Source organism: Phoxinus phoxinus (assembly GCF_949152265.1).
Source record: "Phoxinus phoxinus genome assembly, chromosome: 11".
Lineage (NCBI taxonomy): Eukaryota > Metazoa > Chordata > Actinopteri > Cypriniformes > Leuciscidae > Phoxinus > Phoxinus phoxinus.
Genome location: NC_136886.1, coordinates 12,339,226 through 12,362,654, shown reverse-complemented (window position 1 = coordinate 12,362,654; position 23,429 = coordinate 12,339,226). Strand labels below are relative to the sequence as shown.

Sequence of the window (23,429 nt, the reverse complement as noted above, 5' to 3'; positions counted from 1 at the left end):
GTTTACATTATTATTCTAGAAGGCAGCACAATCATGCTTCCTACCTTTTGGAACAGCCGTAGCATTGGGTTTGCTCCTAGGATTTCTTCAAGTGCTGCCTAAGTTGGCAGCTCACTAGCTTTTGGATCAGAGCCGCATTGTGAATCGCATTGGTTGCTCGATTATTATGTTCAAAGTTGTTACTGACCCTCTGCCTTCCTGATCTCAACGTCTCTTTCTAGATAAGTCAGTGTGAGCTTGATGCAGTGAATGTAATGTTCTCCTAATATTTTTTAACTGAAATCCAAAACATTTTTCCAAGTGATTCATGGCAAGATTTGCAGACTGAAGACCCAATTGCATTTAAACCAACTGTACACACGAGACATACTTTTTTCAGGCAGACTCTGAAAGAGTTGTGCACATGCCAAAACATTTAAAAGGTTTACCTTTGTACCCTCAAGGGTGCATATTAGTACCTTAAACGTACATCAGTACCTAAATTGTACATATTATTACTTTGACACCCCAGTAAAAGCTTTTATAGCTTTTTTCTGAGAGTTCACTATAAGTTCATGAAAAATAATTATTTCCAATGACCAAATGAACTAAAAGCTCTTGTGTGAAAACTCATAAACTCTGCTGACTTCAACTGCAGTAATATACTGTATTAATGTTTTACCCTGTTATTTAAATGTAAGTTACTGTTGCAGTTCTTCTAGAAAGGAGGATGAGAAAAATTAATTTAGAATGCTCTCTGTGTATTTTTGGCATGGGATGCAACATATATTAAGGGTTAATGAGGGGCTCAGCTGTCCAATAGAGCACATCTTTTATATTTTGCCTATAATTCCACTGGTAACTTACCACTCAGAGGCCTTATATATATAGCCTGGTCCTACCAGACTCTCGTAGATTTAATTTGTACAGAGAGTCTGGCCACTCTCCATTGACAAGCTATAACTTCCTTGAAGGCGGATACTCTGTTGAAGTTTAAAACTATTGGATCTGCCCAGAGCCACTCTGGATCTGCCATAACCAATCGCTAACGTTTGGCCGTGAGTCTCGTGAGGTATGTCAACTCAAACTAGCGCACAACCTCAACGTCATCGTTCTCAACCACTCCCTCTGTTCGCTGGCTGGACCGGTAAAAAATGATTTGGAGAAAACCCAAGAATATACCGCAAGACGTAATACTGAAGGAAAATGAAAATTGAGCGGAAGTACGTAGGAGGGTGGAGCCAGGCTATTATATAATATATATGCCATAAATGTATCCACAATACTGTAACATACTAGTCAATTTTTATTATACATCAGTCTTAACTTATTTTTTTCATTCTTTTTTCCAGCCAAAAGACAACAACTAGATAAGACTGCATCTGATTTCTTTGCCTGTCTCTCCTTGGCTCATTGCCTATGCTAGTCTGCATCATGACAGGAGCCCACTTTTCCCTCAGCTCTGTAATTGGAATGTGGGCTGGCAGTGTGTGAAGCAATGGGGTCTTGGAATTGGGTGGCAACAGTCAGCCCTGGAGAACCTGTCAGAATTTATAGAAAGGCAAGCCATGTACTCCACTTTATTCAGAGGAAACTCTGCATTTTAATAGCTGTAAGCGTTTCAGTAATTCAAGGTGGCGTCATTAGAGGCTTATTTATTCGCTCTGGGGCTGAGAGACAGAAAATGCCTCCCCCATCAGCTGTGGCAGCTCCATCTCAGCGCCTCCCGCCGAGGAGAGGAGGAGGGAGAATTAGAGTTGAATGGGCAAACATGACAATCGTGCAACAGTTAATGAATTAAATGGAAAACAAAGCATCAGGTTGTCTTGAATGGGGCCTTGGGGTAGGGCTTTAGCATTGTCTTGTTTTTCTCTTGTCGTCATTACCTTACCAATTGAACAGACATAGTGGAAATAAACAGGTTAAAAATAACTATGGCCAAAAGCATTGAGGTTGACAATCGGAATGGATTCATAGAAGTCAAATTGTGGTCAGACCTTGAGATTAAACAACACGTGATTTCATTATGAATTTAGTGGTAGTTAAAAGAGCTTGCCGGGATAGGTTGTTGACCTTTACATCTGTTTATGTTGCCATTTCAGTGGAGTGCCGAGGCATACCGGTCCTCTCTGCTTTTTTAAGCTACTTGAAAATACAGAGAGGTTTTCATTTCATCTGATAATATACTCTGTATTCACAGGTGGTACACACAAGACCAGTAATGAAAGTCAAAACTGTCTCGGGCTGTAATGAGAGATATTCCTTCAATACACCAAATCCTCTAGACTTTTTCACTGCCAACTTATAAGCTCAAAAAGCTCAATTGTTTCGACACAATTTTGCTATTATTGTATTGTAATAGTAAAGAAGTGTCTGGGAGGGAAAACCCCAATAATAAAAGTCTTCAAATCTGGTGCACATTCACAGAGAAAGTTCTAGGATATATGGCAAGATGTTTCTTTGAACATGTTCAGCTTAAAGATCTGCAAAGGCCCCACATCTCATTTAAAGGGCCGGTACCTGACTCCTCAGGCATTGACTAATAGGGTCTTGATCCTGTTGAAGGCAGATATGATCAGTAGACGAATGCAACATTTTCCCTTTGTGCTATCAGTGATTGTGGACATTTGTCAACAGTGGGAGGAAGTTCAAGTAAACCTGCTGTGGAGAGCTTGACAGTCAGATCAGTGCTTTCAAACAATGAAAGGGTTCATTAGAATTTCAACTCATCCATTTAGTGGCAACAGATTGCAAAAACCATGATAAGAAAGACCTAAACTGGAGATCAAATTGTGTAGGAGTGAATGAATGATGTTGCTGTTTGTTTGCAAGGTACAAATTCCTGAATATTTGGTTTCCTTTTGCAAGAAGAACAAATAAATATCTCTTGAGAAAGTTTGGCTATTATACATGCATCTCCAGTAAATGCGTGGTGTTTAGTATATATTATATTGGAAGAAGAGAGGGAAATGATCAGAACTGGTCTATTTAAATGCTAAGCACTTCAAACAACCTGAATCATAGCCGGACCTCAAAAAATGAACAAAGGGAATAGCTGATTTAGCAGACTCCTGACAATTTATTGCAATAATATTTTATAGGAAAGCAAAACCAGGAGGTTAGGCATTAATTCATAAACCCCTGGACAACTGACGTGTTTTTTAGAAAGAGTGAAGGCCGTGTGTGATAGGTATAGGGGTAAAGAAAGATTTACATCTAGACTTATTTTTTTAGTTATTCATCTGCCAGAAAACCATCACTTTAATTTTAGCACCAAAATGTTCGATTCCATGAAGACGATTCCATGAAGAATTAAAATCAAATGTTTTATTGAACACATTAAATAGATATATGTATGTAATATAATGTGTATTTCCATCACATATTTGGTCTTAAATTTCAGGTGGTATTAAAAAGGTATTAAAAAGTCTTACATTTAACTTGTTTATATCTGTAGACACCCTGTATTCGTAAATGCTTGACAATACCAATTCATTTATTCTTTCTTATGTTTTTGGGGGTCCAGTCATACAATTCTAAGAATTCTATTTTTTTTGTCAGCATTGTTACTGTAAAAAAAAACCCCAAAAAACAATCTCCTTCATTGTATTAACTAAAAATTGTAATTTCATTGAACTCAACATTTTACAGCAATCAAGTTACTTACTTGCCAGGTTACTTACTTTAAGTTAAACCAACAATATTTGTTTACAGTGTAGATAGTAGCAAGCAATAGGGAATAAATTAGCCTGATGTCGCAATGGTTTTTAGTTTTGTTTAACGTTTTATATTATCAATCTCTTGGCTCATGAACTATGAATACCCTTATTATTCATTTAAATCATATAGGCTTTATAATTGTGAAGTAATCCTAGGATTTTCACCCTGTCCAAATGAAACCATGGAAGACGATTTTCTGGTCTCCCAATGTCAAAAATGATCAAAAACAAGTTGATATTCAAATTTAATGAGTGATCATAGATATATCAGGTGTAGTCTAATGTGAATGGTTGTATCTCCTTAATTAAAATTACATATTTTCACAGAATTTGACACACATACGTAGAACATGGGAAGTCATCTTCTGCGGTGGGACCCTTCCAAAACTAAATAGGCTTATCTATTCTAAACTACGGTATATGATATGATAATACAATAATTACAATGTTGACAATGTCCGACAAAAAGATTAGAGCAGAACAGTTATTCTTTTGAAATATGAATGATAGACCTATGACCTTGTTGGGATAAAGTGGTATTGTGTTTGGACCTCTATAATTGCTGCTTGCAGCTGTATAGACTCTTGTTGTTGTTTATGCTTGACATTCTAGATCCAGGCATTTGGCATTGAGCTCATTTGCAGCTTTGTTTATCTAACTGTTTGTTTTGTTTCACAGTTCCTCCCAAAATCTATGACATTTCATCGGACATTACAGTAAACGAAGGCAGCAATGTTTCACTCATCTGCACAGCCAGTGGGAAACCAGAGCCCAAAATCTCTTGGAGACACATCACCCCATCAGGTGAGTTCAAAGCAGTTACTGTAAAATATGTCACAATAAGGCTTTTCACACTGCGCTTAACCCCAGGTTCTCATTGTTGTAAACCCCACTTTTTAACCCTCTGGTAAAGGAACATTTCAGACTTAGTAATTTAGAAGCGAGATTAGCAGGGATAGCACCGCTTTTGTGGTGTTAACCCTGCATTGCGGTGTTAAACTATAGTGTAAAATGATGTTGTGTTAGAATGGTACACCAGATGCTTAGCAACAGACAACGAATTGCGTGTCTCATATTCATGTGCTTTGAACAGTCACGGAAACACAGCTCGTTGAATAAACAGTCGTTTCAGCATTTGAGGAGAAAAATGTCAAATGGTGACAGAAAATGTAACAACTGGAGTGAGGAAGACACCATTTCATTCTTGCCTTTATAGTTTGAAAAGTCCATTCAGGATAAACTTGGTAGTACAGTCAGCAATAGGCTATATAATGTGAGGATGCACAATGCTAGAGCCTGTATGTAAACATATCGTGTGTAGCATTCATCAAATCTATGACACTGGCACTGCAAATGTGTAAATAAGGACGTTAACCTGGGGTTTAGGAATGTCCAGTGTGAAACGTCAATTTATGAATACCCAGGAAGGATTAATTGTTAACCCCGGGTAAATTATGAGCAGTGTGAAACGTTAAGCAAGATAACCCAGGATTACGTTTACCCACGGTTTACAATGACCTAGGGTTAACTATTCAAGTGTGAAACACCCTAATATGTTAGACAGAATTTCACATCATCTTTAAAACAGAGTTGAAATGTCTGTCCCATTGGTCAGTGTGGTGGAGTTAGAGGCTCAGAAGATTAAACTAACATGTTTCTGTTCTAAATCCTCCATAATTGAGTTTAGGAAAGGCTTTTAATCAATTATCGCTTCATTTTTCTGTTGCTCTCACAAAGACGTCTTGGTTTATATTAAGTTATCACTCTGCTGCAGCGTAAACAACATGTTGAGGAAGCATCAACCTCATCTTTACCTTTCATAGTTTGTATTCAACTGGTAAAGCAGAAATTTTGGCACATTTTCAAAGGAAATAAAAAATTCAGTACAACAGCAGTATTTTTGAGTGGTTGTGAATTTATTTTTTGAAGTCGGCTACACTTATTTTTGGACTGCCATTCATTTCATTCTCCAGTGTATCTTACGATTTAACCGCTTTTTGAGATTCTGATCAAAAGAGTCATAAAACCACTTCTTACCAAATCTAGGATACTTCAAATTATAGAAACATAGAAATTCTGTCATAATTTACTCACCCTCAAGTTGTTCCAACCCTGTACGAATTTCTTTCTTCTATTGAACACAAAAGAAGATATTTGAAGAATGTCAGTAACCAAACAGTTGATAGTCGCCATTGACTTCCATAGTATTTATTCCATACTTTAGAAGTCAATAGGGCCCTGGGCCTGTTTGGTTACCGACATTCTTCAAAATATCATCTTTTGTGTTCAGCCGAAGAAAGAAATTCATACAGGCTTGAAGCAACTTGAGGGTGAGTAAATGATGACAGAATTTTTGGGTGAACTATCCTGCTAACTGTCCTGCATATGGTGAACTTTTACTTTTGATCAACAGATTCAGTCTGGCTCAGATGTGACTGAAAGCCATTTGTCTAAACTATTCTTCTTCTGGCTAATTAACATCTGGGTGGGCAGAGAGGATGACAATGAGCAAGAGCCAGTGAGAATATAAACTTTTTTAAAGATACTGCTTCTGCCACTGAAGGTTGTGATGTACTAAAAATATTAATTTACAATATTTAAACAAATATGCATGAAACTTATGGTTACAAAAATACCAGGAAAAATGCCTTACAGTAGACATTTTTCCTTTGGACAAGCCAACGTTATGTTCAGACTCATATCATTATTTACCATCAAGTATAACAGTATTTGATGCATATATGGTTGCACTGTAGTAATAGTGCAGAGCTGTACACAGTAGCTCATGGGCTGTGATTTCCAGTAGTTCTTGAATGACCCTGCTGGAGGCTGAACCTTCAACCCTGAGCCACTACATTTAATTGCCGAAATACTCTAAATGCAATTGGCCTCATTCGTTTTTGTGTGTGTGTCATCAGACTTTTGACTTCTGTGCCTCTAATTATTGCTTGGCATATAGTCTTTTCATTGATATAAACCTAAGAGGTAATTACTCTTAAAGACCCTTTCACTTATAACGATGAACAGCTTTCCATTAGATTCAAAGGTTTGGTCCACAAGAAGAATTTGTTCTAAATGGTAGTTGACTGAGTGCATTATGCTCAAGTATTCACAACGTTTGTAGACTTTAGACTAAAACTTACAATATGGATGTATTCACAATCACATGATCTAAAATATGAATGTATTTACATATGCACACATTTTAAAACGTTAGAATTTTAGAATGTGAATCGTTTTATATCATAAATATATTTGTATAGTTACGTTTTACTATGGTATAGATATTTTGAGTATTGGAACATTTGAATAAAACACACAGAACAGAATGACACTTATAAAGAAAGATGACATAATGCATTCGTTAAATGTGATGCTGTTGAACACATTTATTTAATGTCATTGATTAAATACAATAAAATCGACCTATTAATTCCATCAATTCAACGTTTTTTAAAGATTTGTCAATTGCTAAAGCTATTCATATGTATGTTTTAGATGCTGTAAATAACTTGCACTTCAGTTACGAAAACTAGAACCACAGTTCACGCAAACACTTGCAATCATGTTGGACTGACTTTCAAGTATGCAGCACACTCTCTCCACCGCTGCAGATTTTGAATGATTACTGAAGAACTTTAAATGAGCACTTCCTTGTCTAAGCTTTAAATCACACTCTGTATTTTAATACTTTCAGTACTCAGGGCATTGAAAATGGCCTTATAGACATGATTTCAAATGCTGTATGCTAGATGATGATAGATCCTAAAGTGAGCCCTATATAGGGGCGTATTGAGGCTGCAGGGCGGCCTCATGCTCTTCGTACAGCCTGGCCCAGCACGCTTGATCCCAAACATGCTTTCATAAGCTTTTTCCATTGTGATTTAAGGCCTCGGGATATAAGGAACTCTGACCTTTCAAATAGCTGACTATAACACTTCAGATTTTATTTTTTTCTCATATGATAAGGCTACAGTGAAGCGTTCAATTGTCCTTTTGTCAATCCTTTGTTCGTGCCTCTGCCTCCCAAAATTGTCTTTACTCTGGTTTATTGTTTCCCGAACAATAGCTCTGTACTCGGCACTGACAGTCTGTCTAAACATCGCCAAATGGTTTCAATACAAAGACCAGCTCTTAAAAAGTGCTCGGACCGATATTCAGCAATTGTTTTGGGGCACTTTGGGACAATGAGCAGGCTATCAGGGTTAAGGTGAGATACCGGGAATGGAAAAGTGGAGGCGGTTCAGGTGCATGTGCGTTTTGTGTGTGAGAGCCAGAGAGCGAGTATGTGTGGCGGTTGAATGATGGTTGATGGTTCATTGCTGACAACTCAATGAATGCCTGGGGGAAGACTCTCATAATGCAACATTTGGGCTGCCGCAGTGTTCTCTCACAGGTTAAGGGAAGGGATGTACATAGAACTGCCACCTTAGCCCATAATGTATTCTTCACCAGCGCTCATCATATCAGCAGCAGGCAGACCTTAAGGAAATGTACTTTGTGCTCTCCACACAATGTGGGAAAGTGCTTACTGTGACTGCACTTAACACAGAGCAATGTGGAATCCTAGATTAACCTTGCTATGATTTGGCTAATTTGGCTGGAGTGACATTTCCCAGAGGCTGTGCGACGAGTCTCTCTTGAGCTTTTCAAATAACTCTCAACATGCACAATTCGGCAGCCAGCCGAGATTGCGGATGATAAGGGGCAAGTTTACATTTGAATATGTTTCTGGCACATAATCAGTGTCCCTTGAGCCTTTAAAATGCTCCAGCGTGTGTGTTTTTATGTAGTATAGCAAACAAGTTGGTTGATGCTTCAAAGGTTGATTTCACAAAGGATCCATTCTTTATTAAATGTCACTAAACCTTGGTAATTTCCTCTTTTGGTGTAATCAGTAAGATAAATGATAGTTCATTGTGAAGTCTCTGTTAGGAAAAAGAAAATAAATCACTGAACTAAGGGAATTATGGAGTGAGTTAATCACTGATAATGATCCCTCTGGTTTTTAGCTGGAGGAAGAAATATTGTAGCTTGTAGTCAATGTTTGGTAATTTTGTAAGTTGGCCTCTTACCTGAGAACAGTTGTTTTAATAATGTGATGATTGTTGTCTCTGCTGTTATTGAGATCTATTGAGTATTTGAATGTAGTTTACGCTAACTGTACATTTACTTGCATTTCCACAGACACTGAAATGTACAATATTGATGTATTTACAGGACTAAAACTTAAATTATTTTCATATTACCAACTTTTTTAATATTAAAGGGTTAGCTCACCCCCAAAAAATTTTTTTGTCATACATTACTCACCCTCATGTCGTTCCATACCCATAAGACCTTTATTCATCTTCGTAACACAAATGAAATCCGAGAGCTTTCTGACACCCCATAGACTGCAACGTTAACCACTTTCAAAGCCCGAAAAGGTAATAAAGACATTGTTAAAATAGTCCATTTGACTAAAGTGATTCAAACGTAATGTTATTGTTATGATTTTCAGGATGAACCCAATCGCAGACAGCTTGCAGAACACACAAGGTTTATTGGTGACAAAAACGGGGAAAACAAAACCCACGGGGGGGCAAAACATAGACTGGACAAGGGTGACTAAACTTGACTAGGACTTTACAGATTACAAGACAACAAACAAACAGCAAATACAGAATCAAAACTTTCACTAGACAATACGCTTGACAGAATACTCACTAGGTTTCACAACTTCAAATAATGAACCGGCACAGGACAGCAAACACAAGGGGATTAAATAGGGAGAAACTAATAATGACGACAGGTGATACAGATGAAACAATAATGACTAACGAGGAGAACAAGGGGGCAGGGTTGAGGGACCAGACAACACAAGCACACAGCCCAAACACAAGGCCATGTGCTTGCACACAAAACATGGGTCTGTCATGATCCTGCCTCAAGACTTAAAAGATAGACAAGGACTAGATGGCAGAATCATGACAGTTATGAACCGACGAGAACCCTTTTTGTATATTACATATATATATATATATATATATATATATATATATATATATATATATATATATATATATATATATATATATATTAGTTTACACGTTAGTAATTTAGTTATGTCACATAACATTTATTTAGCTTAAGTTTATTTTATTTTAGTAATATTAGTACTTCAACTTTAGCTTATTTTCGGTTGCCAAGGCAACAGTTGTAATTTTTATATTTGATTTTATTTCAGATTTATTTCAGTATTTACAATGAAAACCATTGTAAATAGTTTTAATTTAGTTAACAATAACAGCTTGATTTAGTTAATCTTTTAAACATTTTACATACCGAATGCTTTCTTTGAAGAGCATGCATAATGTCCTGCTTGGCTTAGGCTAAATCTTTCATTTGTGCTCCGTCAAAGGCTGTTAGATGTCATGCTAAACAACATGTAGTTTTAATGGTGAAAGAAACAAACATTCCTTAAGGGGGTGGTAAAATGCCATTTTCACAAGATTTAAATAAATTTTCGATGACCCCAGAGTGTGTGTGAAGTTTTAGCACAAAATACCCCACAGATATTTTTATATAGCATGTTAAAGTTGTCACCTTTTGAGGGTTTGCAAAAACGCACCGTTTTGTGCCTGGCCCTTTAAATGCAAATGAGCTGCTGCAGAGGGCGGGGTTTCAAGAGCTCATGTGTGTTAGCAGCTGCGATTACACGCAGACACACAAATGACAGAAACTGTTTTGCCTTTAATGTTCAAATGGAGTCAGACAATGATGGAGAGACTCAAGAAGAAGTGACAACATGTAGAATGCAACAGCACGTCTCTGAATGGTTAGTTGATGAATTTATGTTGCTGATGTGGAGTTAACTATCTTCAATTAGGATTTTCTGTCATGGATAAGGGATGCCCCGCGTGACGTCACGCCATTTGGAGCAGCCATCTTGACGGAATAGAAAATGCTAAACCGCAGGTGATACTACAGCTCGTCGCAAAATATTCCTATCATGCCCGAGCGATGCTGTGCAGTTGGATGCGATCAGATACATGATCATACAAAAGGAATATCTTTATACCATATACCAAAAGAAACAAAACGGAGAAACAAGTGGTTGGCGGCAATAAACAGGTGATTTTGTTTTGTGTTTTTACCTGTAAACTCAAGTTTAAAAATTATTACAGGTACTATAATTGCTAACGTTAAGCTTTTTGTATGCTTTTAATGAAGCTCCGGTGTAGCGTGATGGGAAGTGAGTAGCTGTAAATGTCACCGAACTCAATGTCAGGAAGTTTTTCTACACATTTAATGCCTGTAAAAAGAACTTGTGGTGCTTCATATGGATCATAATTCCTAATTCCTTTATCTTTCTCTTGTATATATATTTTTGTGATGCTAATAAGTGCGATGATATTTTGCGCACGCAATTATATATCAATACTGTAGCGCAAAGTATTGCAATATTTAGACTAATTATAAAATAATTATACCAATAATTACATTATTAGTATAATAATATTATATATTACCCGCCCCTAATAATAGATCCATTGCCACTGAGTAGCTGACGGATCTATTCCGTCAAAATGGCTGATACGCGGCTAGGGGTCACGTGACTGGAACTGTTGTGAGATGCACAGAGTGACTTTCTATTGCATGTGAAAATATGGATGCATGTTCCCGGGGTTGGGGTTTATGTACATTTTAGGGTTGGTGATGTCACTAATCCTGGAGGAATGTCGTGTAGTCCCTACCAGCCGTTTGTTCTAGTCCTTTTCTTTAATAGCAAATATCTTCCTTTGCTTTGAACTTTGAGCGTTGTAACTTTGCAGATGTTGTTTATGCTCAAACAGCAACATTTCACACTAAATAAAAAGTTAGAAAAGTGAAATCATACTTTACCACCCCTTTAAGTTTTGGGTGAGCAATCTCATACTATAATGTTTACTTCCTCTGATGTCCTATTTTTCTTTTCATCTTTGTACATTTGAATATGGGTTGTTTTTGCATGAATACGTTTGATACAATTTATCCTATTTTACATTCTTTGCGTCTATTCATTTGTAAAGCATTGTGAGCCAAATAGCACATTGTCAGCTCAGATACACGTCTTTGTCAGTTTCTTGATAACCCCAAAGCAAACTATTTTGTTCAATTTTTCAGTTTGTTACCTACTATACAGATGTCATGCAACACACAAATATTTATGGAAATTACACAAGGATTGAATAATTTGGTCTTGGAGCTCTTGTATTTCTATCAGTGTTGTACCAGCTAGTCAGAATAATGTTTTTTTTGTATGAGGAGCAGTTTGAAATGTAAGTTTAGGAGAGAAGTCATGTCTGATTTGTTAAATAAAAAAAATCATTATTTTCAGTCAGATCCTTTCAATGAATCAGTGATCCAGTTTACAAAACTGATCTGAATGATTCTTTCTTGACTCAGACTGATTTTCAGTTCAATTAACGCCAACTTCATTTAACTTTAATAATTTTGTCTCAGTTGTTAACAGCACTGGGCAAGGATATCCCTAACAAACCTAAATATCTATCATATATTTGTCATAAAAAACATTGTTTCCCATTAATTATTAAAATATTTTTAAACGTCCTATAATAACATAAAAACATGTTATGCCATTGCTTTGGCAAAGCATCTGCAGGACCATCAAATCGATCGTAATGATTACGATATAGAAAATTTGGCAGTTGTTGTGTATGTTGTTATTGTGTATGGCAGAGTTGGTTTCATCTGAAGACCTCGGAGGGGTTGGCGTCATCTCTTCACAGGTGTTGGGTCATCTGAAATCTTTGTAAGAGCCTAGATCCAAACTGGAGTTGGCTTGGCATAATATATGGGCATCCTAAGGTAAAAATAGAAAAGCTAATGGAAAATAATTACCGTAGCTGCTGTACGTAACATTACAAGCAATAGATAGTCATGCACATTTGATCTGATATAACTGGAGTGCAAGGTAATGGGAATGCTTGGCTAAAGTAATGTGTCCTTAATCTAGATTTAAACTGGGATGGTTTCTTTTTCTATGTTCTGTAGCTCAGCGATATTTCAGGTAGCTCAACACCCAGGTATTCAACTGCAGAGGATGAAGTAACAGTACATCCTTCTAGATGCAAATTGTATTCTAAGAGATTGTGTGTACAGGTTTTTGGTCCAATAAGTAATACCTCGGTTTTATCCTAATTTAATAGAAGAACATTAATGGTCATCCAATATTTTTATTCTGACACCTGAATGTGTTATTTTGAATCTTTAACACACATTGTCGACTTTGATAATTTAGCGATTTCATCTGGTTGTGATTAAATAAATTATTGAGAATCCTCGGCATAACAGTGGAAATTACCAAGGGGCAGCATGTGTATTGAAAATAGCAGAGGGCCAAAAACAGACCCTTGCGGCACTCCGAAATTTACTGATGTTAACTTGGATAATTCCCCATTTAAATAAACAAAATGGTAACTTAGGTAGGTACGATCTAAACCACCTTAATGCCTTTCCCTAAATACCAGTGCAATTTTGCAATCGATCTAAGAGTATACTATAGTGTTGAACGCAGCATAAGATCAAGTAAAACTAGTATTGAGATGCAGCCTTGGTCAGAAGTAAGTCATTTGTAATTTTAATGAGTGCAGTTTCTGGGGCTTGAATTCTGACTGAAATTGTTCATTGATATAAAAAAAAAAAATCAAGGAGGATCACAATTGAAGTGAAGAAGTGAAGAAATTGACTTTGAAATATTCTTTGAAAAATATTCAAAACCTTTCTAAAGGGCCAGAGGCCCACCATAGTTTCACAAAATCCTCTGGAAAACACTGCAGAGCAATCTTATGGCTAGTGCATGAACCATTTTAACATACTTGTTTTTATACCTTCTTTTGTGACCTTTTTGGAACTTGAAAACTCTATTCATTTTATTTGTATGAAAAAGAGCAACGAGAACACAATACAGGACAGTTTTGGAACAATATTGAGGGTGAGTAAATGATGACAAAGTTTTCATGTTTGCCTGAACTATACCTTTAAAGCTTTTTGATGTCAGATCTTGAATCACTCTGATGCTTTACGAAGCACTTGGTAAAAACACATCCCTCCCAAAGCCTATTCTCTCTCTTTTTTTTGCATCGCTCTCCTTGCTTTTTTTATTCTGTGGGTTTTTTGCTGAGTCAAAGGCTCCTCTTCTGTATGCCAGTGCAGGATTTACCTCTCTGTGCCATGAGACAGATTCACCTCACTGTAAAGTAGGGTATAAATAGGTTTCACTGAGGAATATTACAATAAGGTTGGATCCTGGTCTGGGGAACCCTGGGAGGTTTTTAGTCCAATAGAAGCATGGCCGCCTCATGCTGTGCTTTATTGCCTCTCATTACTCAAGGACCTCAAGTCATATTTGTCATATTGGCACAGTTCTAATTTCCTCACACTATTTGACGCCAATAATATTCCTTCCTGTGTGAATACGGCTCATTGGGGAGATGCTTCCCACTGGATGTCTTGCCAACAAAGCAATTATGTGCCTTAAACCTTTTTTTTCAGTTTTCTGGGTGCACTTGGGTTTCTTTTACTGGTGTTTGTACTTTACCTTTAAGCATTTAACCATGAATTAGTACATGGCTGTGGAAGAACTCTTCTGAAGGATTGTGCTTGTTTATTTTATGTTCACAGCCAGGAAGTACGAAAGTGGGGAGTATTTAAATATCACAGGCATCACTCGGGATCAAGCAGGGGACTATGAGTGCGGAGCCGAAAACGACATTGCTTCACCTGACACTAAGACCGTGAGAGTCATAGTCAACTGTGAGTACCATATACTTATTTTGTTTATGTTTGTTTACTGTCAGACAGTGTAGAATCACATGCACAATGACATTGAGTCTTTTCCCCCTCTCTTACTGGAGATACTTACTGGAGCTCTGTTCTGAAACCTAGTAAGGCTGTCAACTGTCTACTGCATCCTAACTGAAATGGGACATTGTAAGTGACCGATTTGGAAAGCTCTAGATGGGGAGAAACTCCATGTATTATAAAATAGCAGACATCTTGCAAAGCACACAGGAAACTTCACATTTGATTAAATGGAGTGTGGTGTTAGCATCTTGATAAGCTAACGGGACAATACCCTAATAAAATCTGTTGGAATAGTGTTATTTAATGACATTGCACTATTTTATTGATCCTGAATGATTTTTAATTATCTATTTTATAAGTTTACCTTTTATTATAATTAAAATGGTACACCTTATTTTACAGTCCTGTTCTTCATCTGCATACTATACTTATAGTAATTGCAATAACTGGGTAACCTTAACCTAACCTTAACCCATGTAGTTACCGGTACATTATACAGTATCACCCAGTACTTTCTTACACTGTAAGTACACGTAAGTGCATGTACTGTAAAATAAAGTACAACCATTATTATTTTAATAATATATGCTCAGACTTTAACTAAATACTTACATCAAAAGATACAGGTGCAATGTACTTATTGTGGTCATGTTGTATTGCAAAACACTTCTGCTGCTATTGATGTGGGATACGGGTAAGGTTAGGGACAGGTTTGGTGGTATGGTTAGGTTTAAGGGTGAATTAAGGTGTAAGGGAAGGGTCAACAGTGTAATAGATGTTTTACAGAAATTAAGAATCAGCTGTAATTACAATCAATGTAAAAACATGTACCGGTACACAATAATTGCATTGTATTAAATGATTAATTTAAAAGTTAGTACATACCAGTAGTAGATAAAGAAAGTTAATTTAAAGTGGGACCTAATATAATATTCTAGATTATTATCATTTTGTAATATAATATTATAATATATAATCCACATTTCGGTCATCTGCCATCTTAAATTCCGTTTCAGCTCCTTGTTGTGGCATCTGGCTGCTCACTAGATTTTGAAACAGAGCTACGGTCTTACTTCTGTATCTCCAAGGCCGACTGGGATGGAAATTAGAATAGAATTCGTGGTACTGGAGTTCCTTAATATTTAACGAAAGAATTCCCTTTTTTGTCTGGGATGGAATGATTAATTTTCAGTGAGGAATGGTCTCAGTGTTATACGGAGTCTTCTATTATGCAGGTAATGAGTCTCTCAAAGTGTGAAAAGACAGTAATGAGCACTCCAAGCATTAATGAATTATACTGACTTTACCCATCATGCTCATAGTGAGGCTCTGCCTCCCACCATATACAGGGGGAAGGACACTTGACAGTTTCTCTTCCTCCTCTGTTCTCTTTTAAGTCATTTTGTCTCATCTGCGGTCACAGGGATCATTAATCTCTTTGTCTCCGTATATACCATATGCTGAATCATGGCACAGCAAGAGCACATAAATCAGATAGCCGACACTCACACCAGAATAAATGTGGCGTTCAGACCATCAAACGCCAGCTCCCTTTACTATCATGCAAACACAGACTAATGGGCAGATAACCACTTGGAAATGTCAAGATTTGAGCGGGAATGGCTAGATGACAAGGATGAAGTCATAAGTCATATCACATCTCCTCCCCGTCGATTGTATTGACACTCTCTAATGAGGAGTGAAGCTGAGAAGATAGAGGAACAGCTCAGTGCTGAGTCTGCTGGTCCGGAATTTCTTCAGCTTAATGACCATTTTCAATGTGCAATTCCTTCATTTTTATACCCACTATTTGTTACACTATTCTACATATGCTACATACATAGTGTTTCTTGGGTTGGATGGTGGTCGGGGTTTGTTGGGACATTTGAGACATTTTTGTGGTGCCATCAGCCAATCGCCATTGTTCTGACATTTTCCTGTGGCTCCGGAGAGTTCAGTCACGTGACATTTACGCTAATGGATGGCTTTTTCCAGGCATTATAGACCTCCCCGGAACCAAGAGGTTGATGTTTCGGTTGATTCACAGTGATTTACAGTGACAGCTAATGGAAGCAGTAACAACTGATCTTGTTCCCTTCGAAACATTTTGCTTTTGAGCTGGAAAAGGGATAGACATAATCCCAATGTATCAATCAAAGCACTTTAACCCACTAGAGCTGGGTAAATAATTAGCTGGAATGGAGGCACCAATGCTTGATTTAGAAGAGAAGTGTTATCTCACCATTATGTCCCAAAATAAAAGTGAGAAGGATGCGAGAGGACTACCGGTACTCTGCTAGTGCCCATTCCCTTACTCAAAGAAATCCTCGATGTGAAATGTGCAGAGCTAATATGTTTTTATTCAACCACTTAACAGTAAAAAGAAAAGGAAAAAATCTGCATCAGAGTATAGTAATATATGCTCTACTGTATCTGAGGATATTACCAGTGTAATGTGGTGGGCATGGTTTTATTGTGTATTTCAGGTTGTATCATTCTGTATGAGTTTAGGTTACCAATTCATTTCAAGTAGGCTAGTTGTAAATAAATTCAAAAAAATGGACACAAAATCTGCTATAAAAAAATTGTGTAAAATGTTGCATGGGCAGAACAACTGCTGATGTGACATCTGTGACACCTTTCTTTGTATTTGTAGTTGTATTAGCCTAACACGACTGCAGATAGTGTGGCTCGACTCTGACATTTCAAGGGTAATCAGTGTAATTAAATACACGCGAAAATAATCCGGTTTGAAAATAATTACGGCTTTTAGGTATGTGCGGAACTGACCTTCAGGTTAATTGCAGATTATGACCACTAATTGAAATAAGCTAATTTATTAGATGAAACCTAATTCTGTGTTTTAATGCATTTAACACATATATATGTTAGTTATAACTTCATTGAAGCCACAAGGACTTTTGTAGAAATGTATGAATAGGAAGTTTTTTTTTTTACTTTTCAGCCATTTACAACCTTAATAATATCTAAATGAAGACCTACAGGTCAATGTCAGAATCTTCTGAAAAGTATAGACCTGTGGGAAATAATAAAATCCCAACTGACCCATGTGTGACAAACACCTTGAATCATTTACTGTTGTTGTTACTCGTTCCCCAGTGAATCCTCGGATAGTCTTCTGTCAGCATTCTGTGAAAGTCATGTAGATCACTCAGCTAACTGAAATAATGTTAACACTTTAAATGCCCATGATGACCTCCACATGTAACAGCTCATGCAACAAAAAACAAAAAGTTTTTGTTTCGGTTGGTGTGCAGCGATTGTATCTCTGAGTGCATACTAATTCCAAACATGCTGAAATTCGGCCTCTTGTAAACATTACCCAGACCTGGTGCTCAGTTCCAGCCAAACCAAACATTCACACACACACACAAAAAAAAAAAAAAAAACTGGCTGGTCCCCACAATGTAGGTGATTTCAGGTTTTACTATCCTTGTGGGGACATCTGGTCCCAATGTAAGTTTAAACCTGTACACACACACACACACACACACACACGAGAAACAACTATTGCATTTTAAATTTGAACTATTTTCATTTGAAATGAGATGTCATGAAACTCAGTTTGTCTTGTCTAACTATATGCCACAGCGCTGTCTTATTTTCCTGTTGGAATTTGCACCAGATGTTTAGTTTTAAGTCCCACTTTTACACAGGCGGTATTCATATGCTGCCTCTAAAGACATCAAGCTAAAGAAATATATAAATAAGACGGATTAGGTGATGTCATGTAGCTCACAGATGTTAGAATGTTTATGCAAAATGCAATTGTTAGAGCTTTCGAGCGGCAATGTAATGCCTTTACTTCATGTGTCATTTTGTCAAGTCACATTTTGAGCTAATGTGTCCTGGAACAACCACTTTGTTCTGCAAATTAAGAAGAAAGACAGTCTGTTTGCATTCAGATTTCACCTTCCTTAAACCTCCTATTGTTTTATAGGAATTTGTAGTCAGAGAGGGATTGGTGTTATTGTGTTGCATAAGAGGTTGATTTAAGCTCTATAGCTGCATGAATGGTTGGTAGAATATTAATCTTTGATGCATACAATTTGTTTTTGTACATTTTATGCATGATGCTATAAAATCTCTTTGTATAAAAATTTTAGTTAAAATAATCAATCATGAAATCCATTGATTCCATGGAATCAAAATTGACCTTATTTACTACTTATATATTATTAACTAAAATAATGCTTGAAGCGAATTGGAATTTTGCAATTTGTGTGACACTGGCGTCATCAAACCTAACCCCAAAAATATTGACATGTTCTCAACCACTTCCCTGTCTGCTATTGGTTGACCAAATAGTTCTCAACCACTTCCCTGTCTGCTATTGGTTGACCAAATAGATACACGGTTTTAAAAAAAAACATTTCATTTTTAAGCACAATCAACTTGGATGTTTAAGTTACAACTTAAATTACATTACTCTGACTTAAAGAAATGGTTTGAATCTTGTATAACATAAAAAAAGTTTTGTTTCTAGTGCCTAACTTATTTTGATGAGTTAAAGCAATGTAAAAAAAAATATGTAGTCAGACTTATTGATAATTTTTACAGTGTAGCCCTGCCCTAAAATCACATAATTGGTTGAGGTAATGTTGCTGTGGACCTATTGGAATGTGCAAACTGTCTATTCATTGTAATTAGATGGAAAAAGCAACCAAGTCTGTAGGCTATACGTTTTCAGTAATGTTACAAAATTGTAATTGTCCATGTCTCAAATAGATGTGTTTACATGACGGTTTCCTGTTATTGCCTAATGAGGCCAAGAGTCCACTTCTGCACTCTGTGTAAACATTGCCATTTACTAAGAGGTTATAGTGCAGCTTAAACTTCAACTTTAATTTGAGGTTATTTAAACAATCTGTGAGCAATGTCGCAATTACAGTCCTTTTTTATACATTCTTTCTGTTTTAAATTGGCTGTTCAGCCAGTTGCTTTTGGCCAAACATGTTGTTGCATTTTTCGTGCACAAGAAAGCTGTCAGAAAGTCGTGAGTTAATTTTAGCCATTTGCATTTCGAGTTTGTTGCTGAAGTTTCTCAACATGAGGACCAAAGACGTGTCAGTTCTGATAAAGCATGTTGTCATTAAGTCGAGCAGCAGGATAAACTGATCAGAGGCAAAGCAGGTACTATATGTCCAAATCACCAGTTTGAAAAACACAGAACAGGGGAAAAAGAAGTGCTTGTGATCCAAAGCATACCACCCTATTTGTGAGACATGGCTGTGTGCTATGCCCCAGGCATGTGTGGCTAATTCTGTCTCCCTTGACTTGTGATGTGATTGCTTATTAATGTAATGTGAGCTGTAATGAAGATGAATGCTGCTAATGCAACCAATGAGTTTTTCAGAGCCCAGTAGACGAATGATATTGACTCTTGACCAACCAAATCATTCCCTAATCCAGTTGTGCATGCTTTTCACTCGCTGAAGACAACTTAAGATGGCTTTCACTTGCCCAAAACAAACTAAATCACCATGGTCCTATGGGCAAGATTTCAGTCACTCATTGAATGCTGGGGATTTTCTGCTAAGTATGTAATAATGTGACTTTTCTCCAGGGTTTTAGTTATTATATTTAACTAAAACCATAATTTTCATTACTTAAAATAAAATAAACTCCTACTGAAATAGAATAAAATCTCAAAAAACATAAACAAAAAAACTTTATGAAAATTATAAAAATAAAACAATATTAATAAAAGCTATAAATGGACAGCTTGTTTATATTAAGGTCTGTAATTCCTTCAAGGTTCATCGTTTTTGGAAATAAATACTCAATAATGGTGGTCTTGTTCATGCTTTCATGTCTTTTATTTTGAAATTTGTCTTTTTTTTTGTTTTCTGGTTTGTCATGTGACTCCCTTGCCCATCATGTGATAATGGCTGTGTCTGAAATCGCATACTCTGTCTTGAGTAGATGCTTATTTTGAATAAGTAATTAATTCATGACTGCTAAAAAAAAGTATGTTTCGTATGAATGTGTGTAGTACAAATGTAATCTGGACCGACGTACTACATCCGCCATGTTGTCATTATCATATGATCTACCTGCATCAGTTGTATTGCTGCACTGCCATTTATAAATCCTCTCCCGTGGCCTCATGGGATAGTAAAGTGTACATCATAGAATCTCGCTGGAAGAAGTAGGTCTTCTGGGTACTTTTTGCCTACTTTTTTTATTAGTACTGTGAATTCGGACATACTTCTTTTGTCACAGACTTTTTTTCGCCTACTATATAGTACTATATAGTAGGGAAGTATGTGATTTCGGATGCACCCAATGTCTTGTGTTTCCCTTATCTAATGTGTCATGTTCTGATTGGTTTATCGTCTTGATTGTTCACATGTAGGCTATTTCTTGTTAGTCATTGGTCCATGTATTTAAGCCCTCATGTTTGCCCTGTTACTTTTTTGGGTATTGAAGTAAGTTGCTGTCTTCTGTTTCATGTGCCAGGTCTTTAGTCAAGGATTATGATTATGGTTTAATACATTTTGTATTATGTGTATAGTTTATGTTTCATGCTTTGATTTTCTGATTTTCACCATATTAAATAAACTGCACTTGGGTTCATTACATCATCGTCCTGTTACAAGCTGACTGTTTTGCAGTCAAAACATGGATCATAACAATAATCGATAGTTTTATTTGCACATGGTCTGTGCTGCAGTGATAAACCAACAAAATGGCCCTATTTGTCCCTTAATGGCCACAGTTGTGGGCTGCGATTTAAGCATCAAAATATATTTTGGGGTTCATACATGTGTAGTTTGTAACATTATCATATGCATTTTCTAATATTAGCATAATGCAGTTGTATATTTTACATTGTAGTTTAAATTCACTTTGTATTCTCTTCTCTTTCACAGCTATAATTGCCTGAACTGTGTGCGTATTTAAAAAGCCACGGCTTCATCAGGGTTGTCCTGATTTGTATTCACATTATTTGTGGTATTTGTAAATGCAATTAAAGACTTTATCATGTTACTGGCTTGACATTTTACTCTAATGATTATATCCATTCACGGACACATGCATTTATGATTGGACATCTTCATATCACTGAAATAATTTCCAACTTTTACAGCTGTGGCTGTGCAGTACATTGCAGCCAACCAAGCATATGTAAAAAGCAAGGCCTGATTTTGTGGAACATTGAGATTTATCAGAGAAGAAATGCACTGTTACTTGGCACAGTCCAACAGTGACCCATTATTTTTGTATGATTTGAAGTGTGACTGAAATTGTTGCAGGTTTCCCAGTCAAGAAACAGCAAATGTAGATATGCGAAAATTCCTGAACATTGTAAAGCAATGAAAGAGCCTTTATGTCTGCAAGACTGGATAAGGAGGATATGGGGGAGGCCTTTGGATGGCATGCAGTGTCATTTTACATCAGTAGAAACCTAGCATAAAAACTAGCAAGAAGAAGTCAATCTTAACAGTTGTCCAGGGCTTACAATAGGCTTTTGAAATCAATGAATGACATTAGTTCTGTTCCAAAACCTACTGACTGCCTTGCTGCCTACTGCCTACATAAGCAGCCATTGATTTCAATAGTGCTAACTGTTAACATGTTGCTAAGGTAATGGCACAACACTATAATAAGCATAAAATATGACATTTTTTAATTACAATGAAGGTTTAATCAATAAAAAAAATTATATTGTGCTGCGTAGTTCTCAAGAACCACAAAGTACTTTAAATGGCTGCGTCCGGAAGCTTAAAAATGCTGCCTTCTGAGGATGCATTCCAAGGTAGGAATCCAATGTTTGCTTCACTTCCTATCTCTTTAGATACCTTCATGATCGATTTTTGAAGGCAGCATAGATGTATCCTTTGCTGCTTCTGATGTCCCACAATCCTGTGAGCTCCATTCTGTGACATTTGAGCAAAAAAAAAAAAAGATGACATCTGAATGTTGCATGTGAGTTTGTGTGTAATGTATTTGGCCAACGTTTATTTACTTGGTTATCATCAAAGCTCTCTCTATTTTGTTGCATTAAACCATTATGCTGCCTCAGAAGTTTGTCTCAAATCAGTTTTGTGAGGTACCTTAGTGCGCAATATCATTGCCTGATAGGGCAGCGAGGCAACAAGTCAGCTGCCTATAAGCTTTGAGACGCAGCCGATGTCTGTTTTTAATGTAATTCTGGCATGCACATTATGCTTTGTCCTTCGTCATTTTTTGTGATGTAAATGTAGGTTTTGAAACTAGAAATTAGAAGTAACGAAAGGCCTCTCTGATTGAACCACTTGCCCCCGAAACGGCGAACTATGTAACTCTGGCGCACATACTAACAAAAGCCTGTAATACATTTTCATAAATTACTCTATGAATAATGCCTCTTTGATATTATAAGGCTTCACAGATAAATAACTGATTGTCTGGAGTGCCCATCTTCCCTGCACAGTACAATATGGCTCCTATTCTTCAGCATGATAGGCTAAAAGCCCATTTGTCTATTTACATAGATTTGTGACACTGTGGTTAATGATTTCATTCAACTCAATACTTTTCTCCACAGCGCATATTCTCTATGGGGCACACAAAGCCTATGTTCCCTTAGCATGAATGTTATTTATAAGGATTGGATGTGTTAGAGAAAGAACATGATGTTATTCTTGAATTTTAAATGGAAAAACTTAATGAATTAATAAATCCTGGCTGCTAAACCCAGGGCTGGCGAACAGAATAGGACAATGAGGTGGAGACAGCAATTGGAGCAGTCTCTCTGTTTATAAGCTGATAAGTCATGGACTGATGATTCCATTCCTTAATTGTGAAGAAAACTCATTTTAGCCTCTGGCTGAAGAGGTGGGTTATTAATTGATCTTGTAATTAAAATAACAT

At 36.7% G+C, this 23,429-nt stretch overlaps 1 protein-coding gene across 2 annotated transcripts in view; it reads left to right on the top strand.

The window, feature by feature from the left end:
* negr1 (neuronal growth regulator 1) overlaps positions 1 to 23,429 on the top strand; it is a 119,796-nt gene that overhangs the window by 34,078 nt on the left and 62,289 nt on the right. For both annotated transcript variants that reach the window (XM_079628469.1, XM_079628468.1), the window contains exons 3-4: positions 4,377 to 4,502; positions 14,367 to 14,498. In XM_079628469.1, coding sequence (XP_079484595.1) covers positions 4,377 to 4,502; positions 14,367 to 14,498 — 258 coding nt within the window. The remainder of the gene's footprint in view (positions 1 to 4,376; positions 4,503 to 14,366; positions 14,499 to 23,429) is intronic.